General features: G+C 47.6%; 1 protein-coding gene across 1 annotated transcript in view; it reads left to right on the forward strand.

Annotated features, from left to right (window-relative positions):
- The window catches only part of ADAMTS17 (ADAM metallopeptidase with thrombospondin type 1 motif 17), a 347,079-nt gene that overhangs the window by 235,220 nt on the left and 95,183 nt on the right, over positions 1 to 16,676 (forward strand). The window contains exon 15 of the mRNA XM_047086834.1: positions 11,098 to 11,218. Within this exon, the coding sequence (XP_046942790.1) occupies positions 11,098 to 11,218 (121 nt within the window). The remainder of the gene's footprint in view (positions 1 to 11,097; positions 11,219 to 16,676) is intronic.

The following is a 16,676-nucleotide window of genomic DNA, read 5'->3' on the forward strand; positions in this document are numbered from 1 at the left end:
GACTGACCCCATAAGGTAGTGCGTCTTGTTTGTTCTCTCTGCTTCCCAAGCATGGCTGAGGGCAGCGTTTTGGAGACAGAGTAAAAGGGGAGGCAGACAGCAAGACACACAAATGCAATCTCTAGGGTGATTCCTGGGGCCATTTCAACCCTAGTGGGTTTTTTTTCCCTGCAAAGTCCAAACTAGTCCCCAAACGGGATTTTCCAGAAAAAAAGCTTGACAATATCCAGACCCCTCTGGCCCTGCCTATCTTTGTTATCAAATCCAGATATGCATGGGTGACAGGCACTAGGTGCCCAAGAGTCTTGGCAAGGTGTCCTTCTGGGGAAGGAGGCCGTGATGGTGGTGGAGTTGGACCCTCAGGGCTGCAGCGTTGTCGTGGAGAATGTGCAGGGCCTTGGGGGGTATGAACACAGGTCTTATCATTGTCACCAAAATGAGGAATTGCCGGCATTTCTCTATAAATCTGCTAGCAAATCAAGTGGAGGATTTTTTTCTTTCGTAACTTACACACTTCCAGGGCCCATCCTACAGCGTGGCAATGAACATTTCTTTAGGGACAATTTTCCAAGTAAAAAGCACTTGTACCCTTTAGAAGGCACCATCTGAGCTACCTCTGGGCTGTTGCCAGCATCTTTTGCAATGTTCTTGCCAATGTGCAGACATTTCTAAGAGTCCTGAAATTTTCTGGCCAGTGGGGTCAATGTTAAGTGGCCAGACATGATTTCAGCTCTAAGTGATCAGTGCCAGTGGGTCCCTTCTGTGACCTTGGTTCTTTTTTTTTTTTTTTAATGTTTATTTATTTTTGAGAGAGAGACAGAGCACGAGTCGTGGGGGGGGGGGGAGGGGGGAGGGACAGAAAGAGAGGGAGACACAGAATCTGAAACAGACTCCAGGCTCCAAGCTGTCAGCACAGAGCCCCACGCACAGCTCAAACTTCCGAATTGGGAGATCATGACCTGAGCCAAAGTCGGACATTCAGCCTATTGAGCCACCCAGGTGCCCCATGTGACCTTGGTTCTTACTGCACACTCTTCAGTTAGGGAACTTCCCTGCGCCATGATAGCAAAATATCCAGTTTTTCAGTCAGAACAATATGGGTGAGATGCCACCCAAGGTCTCTACCAGGTCTCTGCCAGCCTTCAAGCCAGAACCTGCCCTACACTTGGGCGTGATGGCAGTAACATGGGTACACCTGCCTTACCATTCCCGGATGCCACCCCTTCCCTAACCCCCACCCCAGTCTCTCTCAAATGCCTCAAACAATCATTGCATTTACTGACAGCTGATGTGAGACTAGCACTAACCAAGCACCACTGCTCAGCACAGGAGCACTAGGGCACACAGGTACAGACAGTGGCCCCTCTGGCCATGCTCTGTGGCAGGTGGGCAGGCTCATGCTCATCGGAGCCTTGCCCCACCTGTCAGTTCTCAGAACTGCCATCTCCTCTGCATGGATGTTCCCAAGTACCAGCTGCCTCCAGGCATCCCACCGGTCCTAGCAGGAAGACCACCATCCTGGTAGGTGGTGGGAGCATGCACCCATAAGCACCTCATGAAGTTAAATCCCTGCAAAACAACTCACTTTTTGACGGAAGTTAAAAATACCACCTGTGATTTTTCTAACAGCACTTATTCCTCTGAGAGAAACTATAAAGGTTAAATTTAGCCCCTCGGGGAGTCCGTTCTCATAAGAATCCAAATGAGTAAAGTCAGAGTTAATAAAGTTTTATAAGAATGTTGAGCATACTTAAATAAGAGTATAAGAAATTAAATACAAGTACAGTATCGATACCTAGTTACAGTAATTGCCAAAGTAGAATGTTTTGGATTCCTGTGGTACTTGTGAATGAGTAAGGCAAAGAAAATCCGTTAAAGAGAAGAATAGTAATAAAAAAAAAATCTTGAGTTTAGTGAGCAAAGGATCTGTACCTATTCACCAATACTATTATCTAATTATATTGGATAAAAGGTAGAAATCATCCACATTTTATGTAAGACAGCACTTACAGAAATACTGCCATGGTTCACTTACTAGCTTTTTCCTCTGTTCCCTTCAGCTATAAATTTTGCTATTTTAGGGTGGCAGAAGGAGTTCTGGGAAATTTTGAGAAGCACGGTGACGAGCTGGTAGGGAATGGAGGGGACAAGAGGCTCCCACATGGCATTTTGAGCAGATTCCACTAAGCTCCACAGAGCAGGCTGATTCAAACCAGAACACGAAACATGGAAATACCATTTTATTCTGCTTTTATGAGGACTGAGTGGAGTTTCATTTCAGTGAGTCACAAATTATTTCACATGCTGAAATGAAACTTAACAGCACTCATAAAAGTGGGAGCGAGCTGGGGAAAGAAACACAAACATTGTCTATTTTTCGGCAAGTCTGTATAAATCAGGACTCCCATCATCCGCAGTGCCTACTGTTGACCTGCAGAGACAAAGAAATCAAGTTCATACGTTTCAAATGTACAACTTCCCTCAGAGCTACTGACCTTCAGTCGATGAGTCAAAGTGAAGGGTAGATCTGAAGATAACCTGAGAGCAGGTACACTTGGCTATTCTTTAAGGCCTCACCAGCTCACGTACACTCATAGGCATCCAATTAGGGTCCCACTTCTTTGAGATCCTTACTTGTATGCATATCCTGGGCTTGATAAACACCCAAAAGACTTTCAGGTCCCATAAACTTCCTCGGTGGAGGGACTGTGTCCAATTATCTGTGCTCCACCAGCCGCTGGCTTGGAGGAGAGCCTTTGATTACATACTGAAAAGAGAATAGCAGTGAGTGGATGCATGGGTAGATGGCTCCCCTGCTCTTAGGACTCTAGTGATTCTGGAATCTGGAGCCCATTTCAGTGAACCATTTTCACTGTCCAGTGTTTCTTGGCCTCCCATTTTGTGTATAGTGGTCCATTAGGCAAATAGAATTACTTGTGGAATTTAGAAGAATTCTAAGACTCTGGCCTCAGAGTCCCCCTGTGTGAAGAAGGAGGTAACAAACATAGGAAAACCTAACAAGTGTTTGTGCTTATGCCTGTATTTCAACAACACCTTCCTTGTTGCTGCTTCTCCCCATGTCACAACACTGCAGTTGACATCTCTGAAGTGTGTGACTTTTGGTGCTGAACCTTTACTGACAGCAGTGCCTAAAAAGTCTGGAGTCATTCCCTGCACCCCCCTTTGTCTAATTAACTTCCCATTGCAACTTCTGGATTAAGCTGGCAGATGGAGCCTCACGTGGGACTCCGCTAAACCGATGGTAAACGCAGAATAACACAAACCATGATGGTGAAAAGAAGCAGAGGCCCTTTGACAAAAGAAAGATACCACCTCTTTGTGGAGGGTGGAAGTGAATGGAAGTTTCGTTGAAGGAACAAAGCAGCCGAGGCCAGAAATGAAACGAGGAGAGTCGCAATGGAAAAGAAAGCAGAATGCTCAAGGGAGTCTAGGACTTGAGAACAGAGTGTGGGAGTGAGGTGTGGGCTGAAAATTGAAAGAAGGCAAAGGGTCATACAACATGGCTGATCACGACTGGCCCTGCACTTGGAGCTTGATGGGCTGTTAGGTGATAAGCTCAATGCAAAGTATCAGGGGGCTCCTTTCCAAAGTCGTGTGATAAACTGTATAAGGACAACTGAGGCAGATGTGCGACCTCGGCACTTGAGCACACACTCACCCTCCTGAGTTTAGGGGTGAACTCCAGCTTTCCTCCCACCAGTCCCAAATAGAAGCCTGCCACATGACCCCTCCCACCCCAAATATAGAGCCCTTTCAGCCTACCTTTCTGTACCTCATTCTCAAATACGAGTGGTCAACTGGAGATCAACAGCTATTTGAAGAAAACCAGCAGCAGGAACAAGAAAGACCAAGAATAACAAACAGAGAAACTGACCCTGGCAGAAAATTGGGATAATCATAGAATTCTCCACAGCTAAATTATCAATCAAGCATGTGGACAAAGTAATTACGAGACACAGAAGAACTTAGAATATTTTCCATGCATCCATTCTGAAGAAATTATGTGTAGTTTAATAAGACAAAGGTAAAGTGAAAAAAAAAAAAGATAAGCACAGTAAGAATTGGTGCAACTAACACAGAAGCCCAGGAAACACTGGGCTGGGGGCTGTGCCGCTGGCCTAAAAGCATTCAGTTAAAATTAAAACAAGAAGTCAGTGGCATCCCTCCAACAGAAGAGTGAATGAAGCATAGTTGGAAGATAGCTATGAAGTTAAAGAGTGCAAGTGCTTCTATTCCTGGTCAAAAGAAAACAAAAAAACAAAGACCATGCAAACCTATATGAGAAAGTCCCAGTTCAAATAAGAGACAATAAACTTCACCACTGGGGAAGGGTTGCTGGCAGGTTCAGGGTGCAGAAGAGAGAGACAGAGGTCCCATTCTGAAAATCAAAGTCTCCTGATCCCAGTTTGCCCAGGGCCCAGCTCGGTAAGAAGCCATCATTATTGTGCATTTATTGAACACCTGTGATGTGCTTAACACCATGCTGGCTGCTGGGATCAGGTGTGGGGGACAAGAATACAAGAAGTCACAAGAAGTCTTAGAATTCTCCTAAATTCCACAAGTAATTCTATTTGCCTAATGGACCACCATACACAAAGAATTATAAGACACCACCCTCCATGCGCTTACGGTCTGTCCCGAAGATGAGACTTAAGCAAAACCCTAACAACCAAAGGTGAAGTCATAATTGAGAGCCAGTGAGATTTGGTTTAGACATAGCAGAAAGTATATAGGGTAGAACTGGGTTCATTCATTCATCAAATATTTATTGAGCACATTTCACGTGCTAAGCACTAATGTGTGCTAGACGTTCAACGGTGAGCAGGACTGAGAGGGTCCCTGTCCCCATGCAATGTGCAGATGAGAAACACATAAACTCACAAACATGGTCTCTCCAAGGACTGGTCCATGTGAAGAAGAAAATGGTTTCATAGATTGAGAGGGGGATTGGAGCTGAGGAAGACTGAATGGCATGGTGGGTCTCTCCAGGGAGATGGCATTTATGGAAGATCCAGCCTCATGAAGACAGAACAGAATGATCCAGGCAGAAGGTGGCTCCAAGGCTGGTAGGTTCCGGAAGCAGAGGAGATCTGGGTGGCAGGTGCTGGAGGAGTGGATGTGAGGGCAGAGGTGTCAGGGCCCACACCCTACAGGGCCTTAGGCCATGACAGGAATCTAGATTTCATTCTGTCGGGAGTGGAGGGATTGAAGCAGAGGTGTGAACCCACCTTGGTTATGGAGAATCAGCTGTGTGGGGCCTGAATGGAACCCAGGAAACCAGGCAGGAGGTTGTTAGGGTGAGTCATGTAGCTGAGAGGCAATAGGACTCGGAGGAGATTGGGTTCAGTGTGCATTCAGAGGACGAGGGAGGAAAGCTGAGGTGATGAGCAGATGTCATGGCATCGTGGAGCATCTTGAATCCCTAAGTGTGGACGTACTCCACCATGGGTCTTCTCGTCTCTTAGGTGAAAATCAATCTGGCAGCAGAGGGGAGGAAACAGGTACAATAGGTCATGTCCCGAATGGTGAGGGTCTAAACTGGGCTGTGACCATGAGCGTGGAGAAAAAGTAGACACTACAGTCTATTAGGGGACAAAGCCACCAAGTCAAAGAAGACGGAGAAATGGCCACTAGATGTGGTGACCAGGAGGTTGTCTGTTGCTAGTATCTTCTACCTAGCAGGGGCAGGATTCTGCGGGCAGAATCCAGGTTTCAGATCACCAAAGATGGATATTTCTCACGTCTGGGAGAAATGGCTGCACTGTCCATGGCTCATCCTGTCCCCTCCTCCAGCACAGCGTGCTGAGCCCTAAAGCCTTTCTAGGCTTTTTGTGTGTTTCACGGGGACTGCCTCTACCAAAAAAGAGCTTGTGCTTTCCCCACCAGTTCCCTATCATCTTGAGCCTTTGATTAATTATGCCCCCGGCAGTGTCCTCCCCTGGTGTCCTACATACCCCAGTTTGTTAGCAGAACAGGGCTCAGACCTGCAGATGCTGACCAGGAACTTTAAGACCTGCTCTGAAATCTCAGAAATTGGTAGCAGGAATGCCTAGTGTATGTGGAAAAGTAACTGCTAGGGATCGCTAGGAAAGCATAGGAAGATCCTAGAATTCATTGTTTGGAGTTTGCTTTGGTTTGGTCATCTTGCCCTCTTAGAACACCAGTCCTCATAAATACAATTGTTAAAACTCCTCTAACATTCAGAATTAATGAGTTGTATGCTTTGGTAACTTCCATTTTGAAAAAAAAAAAAAAAAATCCCAGTCCCTTGCAAAAATACTCTATGTCACTTGCACTAACTGTGGGGCAAAGGGAGAAAATGCCACTATTGGCAGGTTAGTTTGACTTCTCTTCTTTGCCTCTGTGATTTGCTGCTTCTTAGACATTGACATCCCTTGTGTGCCCTGCCTTCAAACACACTAGGTGCCTAAAATAATACCAAACAGTGGGCAGAACATACAAACCTGTCCTGACCCTTTGGGTGTCTCGAAGAATTAATACAAAGGGTGACCATGTGTCCTTGTTTGCACATGATCTGAGAAGCCCACTGGGGCAGACAGTGACCCACTGCATGGGGGCGCTGCTTGATATTATGGGAGAACCCACCTGTGGATGACCCTCTGGACACTGGCTCTCTCTGCATGTTTCACGAAGAGGGACCAGGGGAAGGATGTGGTCCTGCCTACTTTCTCCTTCCCTATCTTCCTTTTTTGGAGATGGCAGGGGTTCTGTGGAAGGACAATTACCTTTTGAGCCCTACTGTGCTCAGATAAGGTACTAGCTGTCCCCCATCCCCTTAGGGGGAGGATGGTCTGTGTGCTGTCTCCATCTGTCCTGACAGCACCCACCTGTCACGAGGGTCCCAAGAAGTGAGCCAGAGGAGAGGTCATTTTTTTTAACCTCTGAGGTTGAGGTTGAGGTTAATATTCCAGTTTATAAAATGGGTAAACTGAGGCTCCTATTCAAATCTGTAATTATCCTCAGGATATGCATAGTGACCACAGCCTTGAGGATGACATTTGTGGAAGAGAAGCTTATGGCCTACCTGCCTGGGTAATTTAGCTCTAATCCAAAAGGCAGTTAGCCTACAATTTGAAATCATGTCTGAGTTACGTTTGCTCTTAGAGGTGAAGTTTTAGCAAAGGAGGCTGGTTTTTAAAATTGAAACAAGATGCTGGGTGGGGAAAGGGGAGAAAAGAGCAGAGCACTTTCCCCCTGTATCCAGCCATTGACAGTTTTACACATAAGGTGATGTGAATCCTACAAGCAAGGCTATCAAAGACTCCAGATCTGAGTTTCTGTTTCCCTGGTGGAGAGGGGTAGAAGTGTAACCGCCCTGTGAGCAGAAGGACCGAACAGCATCCAGGTGATCCGTGAGGCCCTCAGTTGAGGGCATTTGGGGTTTTGTAACTAGACAGTGTGTCATGGTGGAGCCTCCCATGGATCATTTACCTGCCCTGGGCACCTTTGTAGGGGGGGATCTGCTTCCTGAGAGTATAGGGGAACCCGCCTCTGTTGTCCTTGTTGCTCTGCTAGCCTCCCCCACATGCCTCCAGGATACCTCAGCCCAGAACTGCTTCAGCTCAGGGGTGACAGAAGATGGAGGCAGCAGTAGTTACTTTCCCAGTGGGAACTCATGCCTCGGGTCTTTCAGTGGCACGGGGGGTATCAGTTAAGTAGACACTGCCTCCTCGGGACACAGAAAGCTCAGCGTCTGTGGCAGTGGCCGTCTCCATGAGGGGCTCTATCTCTGAGCTCCAAACCTAGCCCAGTGGTCTCCCAATCTGACCTGGGCCCACAGCATTGCCTGAGAACGCCCTGGGGATGGCAGATTCGTGGGCCCCGCCCTAACAATGGGTGACCCGCCCAGCCCTCCAGGTGATTCTGGCATGCTGGAGTTGGAGAACAGCTACCCCGCGTGATCTTGTGGCTCTGGGCCTGGGAGATCTTTGGTCCACCCTAGAAACTGACCACTGCTGGTCAGACTGAGAGGAGTTGTTCCCTTTAGGTTCTCCAGAACATGCAGAGCAAGACTTTGTCTGAAAGGGCATACCATCTTCATAGACTAATTTTAGCTCTCAAGAACAATTGTCCCAATCAAAAAAATAAGCAGGTGATCAAGTTTCAGAAAGGATCCTCCATTGTCTCAGATCCAGATGTAAGCCCATGCGCTTTAGATGCTTTATTTGGCCCCCTGAGAGGAACAGACACTGATGAGGATGGGCCGCACCGGCTTGCCTGGAAACATCCTAGACTCTCAGAAAAGAGGCAGGTGCTAGTTCTGTGCAGGCCAAGCATGCCCTAGCGGCCCCACAGACATCAGGCCTTGCTGGGCTCCCAACTAACTTGGACTTCTTCCCAGAAAAAAGGGAAATCAATGCCAAACATTGTATCTACTTAAACTCTGGATCCCCTGAGGTCTAAATCAGTACTGGTCAGAGCTTCGCTGCTGCATTGTGTACATGTTCTTTTTGCCACGTTTTGGGAGCTGTGGCGAGAATATCAGGAGGAGTAGAAAATTGCTCCCTAACTTGCCTCTGCTTGTTTGGGGCCAACAGCGTCTCCTGCCAGGATTGGCCATGAGGGCACCTAGTGCTCGTCTGGCTGTGCAGGCGCTTTGCAAGTGCTCACTTAATCCACAGCCTTTTCTCCTTCTCATTTGTCTCTTTCCACCAAGGTCCTTCTTTCAGGGGACTCTGGGAGAAGTGGTTTGCTCATCTAGGAAGGTGTGTGTTCTCCTAAGCACGCTTCCTCCCAGTGGGGTCTTTGCCCTGTTCCTCCCTGAAGCACCTCCCATGCCTGTCCTTCCAGCTTCCCAGTGAACTCCCGCTCAGGAAGATTGCAAACTGCACACTTTGCCTCCTTGTCCTGATCGCCTAGCCAGAAGGCACATGGCCTTTTGAAATTCTGGCGCAGATGCTCTCCTCACTTTCCTTTTTCTCGCGTTCTTTTAGCTTCTTTATTCTACATTCTTGCAAACCCAGCAGGCTTTGGGAAGGGGCCCTACCCTCTCCAGAATGCCTCCCAGTGACCCTGGTCCTTGACTGAAGACAATCAGGGGAGATTCCCAGGCAGCCAGGGCTGAGAGGCAAGAGGTGAGGTACTGCTCCTGGCCCCACCAAACAACTTGCTGTGTGGCCTTCGATTCGTCAGGTGCCATCATTGTGGCTGGGGGAAAGGTGGTCTGGACAAAGTGGGATGCTAACTTAGAACATCTAGAAGCTATTTAATCAGGAAACCCTAACAGAGGTACCAGATAGGGATGGCAAGCCAGCAGGAATGTGGTTAAAAGATAACAGGAAGTCCACATCGTTAGAGTCTAGAGCTCAGAGCACCTGAGAGAGAGGGAAGCCACGTGTGGCGACAGGTCAGGATGACATGAAAGAAGCCAGCGTTTGGGGGCCGGAAGCAAGCTGGAGCTTTAGAACCCAAAGGAGCAGCACAGATTGACAGCACACGTGCAGCCAGGGCCCTTGCTGACCATGCTGGTTGAGCAAAATTTTGGATCGTGGCTGCCTTGGATTCTTAGCCCATATAATTTTGTATCGAGCAACTTTACAATAATCAGCCGGCAGTCCCGATCATGAATCTAGGCAGCTCCTGCAATGTTCTCCAGGCTCCGGGTCCACTGTGGCAGCCTGTCTTCCTCCAGGCTGTTCTTGGGTGCAGCCAGGTGTTGCAGATGGCATCTGGGTCTCCATGATCCCCAGGCCCACCCAGACCTGCCGGGCACAGGATCCCACAGTCTGTGCCTTGACAGCCCTCCTAGAGAGGCGGATGCACGTTCCCGTTGAAGACCCACTCCTATCACGAAGCAGGGGGTCCTGATTAAGTTGGGGAGCCAGGAGGTCATGAACTGTTCACCCAGCTCTACTCCACGCCCTGCTGGAGTGGGGTGCAAGGAGGGAAGCCCCTGGCCAGACTCACCCAAGCATCATGGGAAGGAGTGAAATCACCTTGGCCTGAGTTATCTGGCTGTTGACTTCCTTATGGCCTGAACCGTCAATCCCTAATGCAGGGCACGGGGCAGTGGAGAAACTCCGTTCTTGTTCTGGAAGTACTCACTTCAGGGGGGAAAGCGGAGTTGCAGCAATTTAGCCAACACATACTCCGTGTTCGCCAGAATATAAAGTTAGATGTGTTTTTTTGCGGAATATAAAATTGTCACGCATTTTTTTTTCTTTTTAAGGAAAAACAAGAGTTCACAATCTTTTCCCAGTTTTCCCACACTGACTTGGGCTGTGCCACCCAGAACCACTCTGGGTCAGGTTACTCTTCTCTGCCCTCATACATGCCTTTTTGAAAGTTTTGGGAGACATGGGTCTTCTTGGGCTCAGTCTCTACAGGGAAATGGGGGGTCTCATGTCTTCAGCCATGTCTCAAGGAGCTCTGGGCTTCCTGGCCTCGACAGAAAAGTTGGTGTCGTTTGTGTATACTGTTCTGTTGGCTGTTAGAACCCAGATACAGGTGCCCCACACAGCCCCAGGGAAACATGAATTCTGTGAAGTTGTGGCCACACCAGTGGGTGTGTGGGAGTCAGAGGCATGGCCTCTGCCTCAGGAGGTGCTAGAAAGGCCAGGCTTCAGGCCTCAGTCTGACTTCTGAGGCCTAAATATGTGCCTTCCTGGGTCCCCTCCTCTGTAACAAATAATAAAAAATATGTCTGGCAACTATGTGGGTATAAAAACAGATATAATACAAGCTGGATTCTATTCATTTTTTTCTCTTCTGATTTTGATTTTTGTTTTGCATTTATTTATTTTTGAGAGAGGGAGACACAGAATCCAGAGCAGGCTCCAGGCTCTAAGCTGTCAGCACAGAGCCTGATGCGGGGCTCGAACCCACAAACCGTGAGATCATGACCTGAACTGAAGTCAGATGCTTAACCGACTGAGCCACCCAGGCGCTCCTTCTCTTCTGATCTTGAAATAAAATATTTTCGTGGGCTCTGAGAGTCCAGCAGGCCCCAGGCACCATGCCTGCCAGGCCTGTTGGAGAAGTCAGCCCTGTAGAGATTCTCCTGGAAGATCCCTCTGAGTCTTAGACACAGAATAACCCGGCCCTTTGGTTGTTCAGAAAATCGGCTGTGATGGCATCATCGGGTCCGCGGCCAAGGAAGACCGGTGTGGGGTCTGCAGTGGTGACGGCAAGACCTGCCGCGTAGTGAAGGGCGACTTCAGCCACTCTCGGGGCACAGGTGAGTGCGAAGCCCGAGGGACAGGAGACCCTGGCCATGCGTGGGGGGTGGGGAGGGTGTGGGTGAGGGGGAGCCCCGAGGGTTACTGCCGCTGCAGGACAGCCTGTAAGTGTTTATAGATTTTAATTCCTTTACCCAAAGCCAATGATCACACACCTTCTAGTTGATAATAGGTGACCTGGCCCTTCAGTTTTATGATTTCTGAAAGGCAAAGAGAAAACATTTTAGCCAGATTATCTTTAGGTTCCTAGAAGCGAGCAGTTTCCCTATGGTGGCCAGTGGTGCTGCCCTGACCTGCCCAATGGGCTCCCCTGCGCTTTGCATCAGCCTGTCTTCCGATGTGACACTTGGCCAGGTCGTTTTTACCTATAGACGGAAGATTCTCTGAGTGTTCTGTCAGCTAAAGTAGGACTGCATTTACACACATCCCTAAAACACGCATGAAGCCGAATGTTCCGGGAAGTCTGAGCTGCCTCTCTGGCAACTGTGAATGCAGAAGAGAGGAGTCTCCTGTTTCCCAGATGTAGACCTCCCCCAACACTGTGCTTACAGAGGTTCATCCAAGTTCAGCTGATGGGTCTTTGGAGGCTTTCTGCTAGAACTATCTTTGCAGCTATGGGCTGCTTAGCCCAGAGGTGGGAGATGGTTTCTGATCGCCTGTCCTGGGGGACACTAGCTTATGATGTTCAGGGATGTGTCTGGGTTGACACATAACGAGGGGAGCATGAAGCAGGCAAGTCCTCTGGGGAAAGAGCTCTTCTCAAAGCCTTAGTGAGTGTCCGCTCCCCCAAGTGCGACATCACCAAGGTAGCTTGGTGGGTGGAGCTGAGCTGAAAAGTCTCTATTCAAATTTGAACGATTACTTTCCATAGAAGCTTTTCCCTTCAATTTTACCCCACAGGGGAACACAATCACAGGTAATCCTCTCTGTCCCACAGAACAGGCCTCTGGGAATGAGGCAGAGAGGAGAAGTCTGTGCGTGCTCCCCCTCTCCTCTATCTGGATAGAAGACCTGGTCTAGCGGAAACATTCCTTCTTGATACCTTGCAGAAAGGGCAACCTATTGCACAAGGATTTTGCAGGATCTGGTGAAAGCAAAACCAGAGGCAAATGTAAGCACAAAATTTAATTTTAAAATTATGCTTAGGAAGTGCATTTCAGGCCTGGTTTCTGGATTTTAAAGACAGGTGCCCAGTCTACAAAATAGGACACTTGTGTGAGAATCTGTGCCTGCTGCGTGGCTCCTGAGGTCAACTGAAGAAAGTAGTGCTAGAGCAAGTCAGTTTGGGGGGAAAGTGCCCTCCGAAGCTACACCTTCCGGGACAGTAGTCACAGGCCACTTTAGGCTATTCAAATTTTAGTTATAGGGACGTCTGGGTGGCTTAGTCAGTTAAGCATCTGACTCTGGATTTCATCTCAGGTCATGATCTCATGGTTCATGAGTTTGAGCCCCACCTGGGACTTTGCACTGACAGTGAGGAGCCTGCTTGGGGTTCTCTGTCTCCCTCTCTGTCCCTGCCCCACTCGAGCACACACGCGTGTGCACTCTCTCTTAAGTCAATGTTTAAATTTTTTTTAATTATAATTAAAATTAAACAAACTTAAAAGTTCAGCCCTCGGTCCTACTAGCTACATTTCAAGTGTTCCATTGCCACACGTGGCTAGTGGCTCCTGTGCCAGACAGCACAGAGAGAGAACATTTCCATCATCGCAGAAAGTTCTCGAACAACACTGCTCTGGAATGTTGGTGATTTCTATTTGTTTTGACATGTCTAATGGCACTTTCTCTGTTTGGATCCCCAGCTCCAATCTGCCATGAGACTCTGACCTTGCCTACTTAGCAACAAAACCTCTGCAAGTTTTAATACTGATTTTTTAAAAAGTGGGGGAGAGATTAGAACCTTTTATTTAAATTGGGGCACCTGGGTGGCTCAGTTGGTTAAATGTTCTACTTTGGCTCAGATCATAATCTCATGGTTTGTGAGTTTGAGCCCCATGTTGGGCTCTATGCTGACAGCTCAGAGTCTGGAAGCTGCTTCGGATTCTGTGTCTCCCTCTCTCTCTGCCTCTCTCTCTGCACCCTCCGTGGGTGCTCTGTCTCTCTGTCTCTCTGTCTCTCTCTCTCTCAAAAATAAATAAACATTAAAAAAAAAGAACCTTTTATTTAAATCAAATGTTGTTCAGTAAACTGAACTAACTCTAGTTGCTCCCTTATGTGGAAGGCAAGTTGAACACATCTGTGCCCGCTCCTGCCCCCGGGGCAATTCAGTAGAACACTAAGGGTGGTTCTTTCACACACCTTTGAAAATCTCCACTGGAGGCAACATCGCAGCTCATTTCCAAGAGAACCCCAATGGGGATAAAAAATGTTCTCTGTTTTTTCCTGGAGTCTAATCTGCTTGTTGACCTTTGATCTCATCGTGAGTAGATGCATTCTTCCAATCACAGTAACTTTTTTTTTTTTTCTTGCCTCCCCTTTCTTCATCCTACCTGTTCACAGGAGGAATGTGGGCAGGAATGTGTAGACTTCCTCCCAGGGAGGTCAGGATTCTGGGGCTCTGGCAGCCAGTCCCCTGTGGAGGGACAGAGAACCATTGGAAGCCTCCTGGGGGTAGCTGCCCCCACCCAGGCCTGTGTTTAATGTGCTTCCTTCCAGCTTCTGGTGCACAAAAGCCTTAGCAAACCTTCAGAGAAAGATAAGCACCCGTAGCTTCACCCACCTGGAAAAGTTCTGTCCTGAGCAGTTGCCAGATGTCACATCTTTGTTTTAAAGTCTAAAGTTGTTTTTCCCAAGTGTTCACCGTCTGTGAGCAGAAGCTTATATCATTGTGGATTCTGCTTACAGAAGATGTGCATGAAATGCTCACTCACACATACATGAATTGCTATTTCACATAGTTTCATCAACCCTGTAATCATGGTCTGACATTCTGGAATGCACATATACAGAGATACTGACAAAGGGTCACCAGTAGTCCATTTACCCAGCAAACATTTATTCAACACTACTACATTTTAATTTTTTTAATGTTTATTTTTGAGAGAGAGAGAGAGAGAGAGAGAGAGAGCATGAGCAGGGGAGGGGCAGAGAGAATGGGAGACCCAGAATTCAAAGCAGGCTCCAGGCTCCGAGCTGTCAGCATAGAGCCTGACACGGGGTTTGAAACCACGAACCATGAGATCATGACCTGAGCCGAAGTTTGGACGCTTAGCCGACTGAGCCACCCAGGTGCCCCAGTGCTACTATACTTTGAGCATGAGTTGTACAGAAATAAAAGCTAGAGGTTCCCCAAGTCGGTCACAGTCGAGGGAGGGAACCCCCAGGCAAGCAGCTTGAGTGTGAGGCCAAAGCATCTCAGTGGGGGGTGCTGCGGGGCCTCAAATTCTCCTGGGCCACCTGGCCCAGGCCTGCTGAAAGATGAGGGTGGTCCCCAAGCCCTAAAAGGCCAGTAGAAATTAACTGACAGTGGGGGGTGGAGGAAGGGCATTTCAGGCTGAAGGAAAAACCCAATTTAGGACTGGTATAAAGCCCCAGGTCATGTAACATCTGGGTGACTCCAAGTGCGGCTGGATGGGTTCAGTAATCCTGTCAGTTTAGATAGGAAGGTAACTTTCATCTTAGCCCAGCTCCTAAAGATTGGGAAAAGGAGGAATGTCTTATCACCCTTAAGGGTAAATATCAAAAAGAAATACCATACCAGAAAGATAACAAGTAATCAAATTCAGGATTTTTGCCCAATTATCTGAAGTCCTGACCCTTGCCTGAACCCTTCTGGGTTTTTTCACCTAAGTGCTTGAGCTGAGAATCCAGAGCAGACCCACACAGGGACTGTGTCCACATCCCCCAGGGTATCCCCCTCTTGGGTCCTTGAGAGGTCAGTGTTGGCTGTTTATTACACCCCCTGGCCTATTGACTCCTGACTTTGAAGCACTGAGGCCCTCAGCAACTCGGCTATAGGAGGGATCTGCTCGAATTGGCTGTCGTATTACTTCCTGGATGGATGGAGGGCTCGCACATTCTCAAGCCTTTGGTTGAGTTCAAACAGTGGAGTTTTTTAATTTAGAAATTTGGAAGTTCTTGGTGTGCTGCCTTCACCTCCTTCACTAAATTGTCATTGTGACATTTGTATCTTTCGCCTGTGCTCCTCCTCAGTGCTACAAAAATGACTAGTACCCACGGAAGTCCCCACCAAGAACCACTCTATGGGTTCTGAATCGCATTACACTTGCTCTCAAAGAGAACCTCCTTAAACGATGAATTTTTAAAAGAGAAGGTGATGTCATCTGTCCCTTTGGAGTGCGGATGGATCCTCAAGTCACATATTTATTTATTCAGTAATTACCTTTAGAACCTCTGTCACGTGCCAAGTCTCTCGGTGTGGGGTATGCAGGTTCTGTGGAGAAATTTACCCTCTATGATAACAAATAATGAGCCTTCTCTCCACCGTGATTAAGAACGCCAGTCTCAGTTCTGGAACTGCTCATGTAAACCAAGTACAATATACTTCTTTTCCTCAGTCAAGAATAATCCTTGTACGAAGGTGTCCACGTGTGTGATGGCAAAGGCTGTTCCCAAGTGTTTCTCATGTAAGATGTTTATATATTATGTGCAGTACCAGTGGTTACGTGTGTGGTGTGGGATTCTTTCCTCGCTTACATGCCTGAATATTTTCTGAGCACAGTCGACGGGAATGAGTCATGCATGAAGCCACGGATAAACACAAAGGCCAGTAATCACTTATGTATAATCGATGTGTAGGACTGATTGCGAAAAAGAAAAACTGTAGAGTGAAACCAATTTTAAAGCTATAAAAGGTAAAGGGTTATGAGATTGGAGACCAGAAACATGCATTAGTGTGCCATGGGTACGTCTTCATTCTCAGCCACAACTGACACTTCGGCAGAAAATGCGAAGACGTGCCAGAGAATTTGCCGAAGGTGGCACTTTCTTCCATAGCGAAGTCTCCATACCACAGGGTTGGTTTCCCAAAGGGCAGGGGATAACATCCTCCTGGTCTTCATACTAGAGATAAGGTCAGGGCCTTGCTTTGGCCCACCTACACTGACCTCACATTCTGGGAACTGAACAAGGGTATTAGTCTGGCCCCCCGGGCTTCCCAAACAATGAGGTCTTTCCAGTTAGACCCAGAACAGCCCTTAGGGATAAACATAAAGATAGAGGTATTCTCACAAACAACTTTTGTAAAAAGGGAAAACTATAAACTTACACAAAAGCCTAAGTATTTTATAAGAAAACTACAAAAAAAAAATTGAACTTTGGTTTCTTTTACATGTTTGATACAATCTTGTGAAAGAGCTCCAGGCCACATAGCCAGAGTTTTACCTGCATTCCATCATGGTACCTTGCCAGTTTCTTTCAAAGACAGTTAATGTTGCTAAAAACACAAAAAGTGATCATCTAAAAGCAAGGCTACTTGGGGAGTTCAGACAAAAATTA

Source organism: Lynx rufus, unplaced genomic scaffold (genome assembly GCF_022079265.1).
Source record: "Lynx rufus isolate CCGP_SWC_20201006 ecotype Redwood Valley unplaced genomic scaffold, mLynRuf1.p SCAF_21, whole genome shotgun sequence".
Classification (NCBI taxonomy): Eukaryota; Metazoa; Chordata; class Mammalia; order Carnivora; family Felidae; genus Lynx; species Lynx rufus.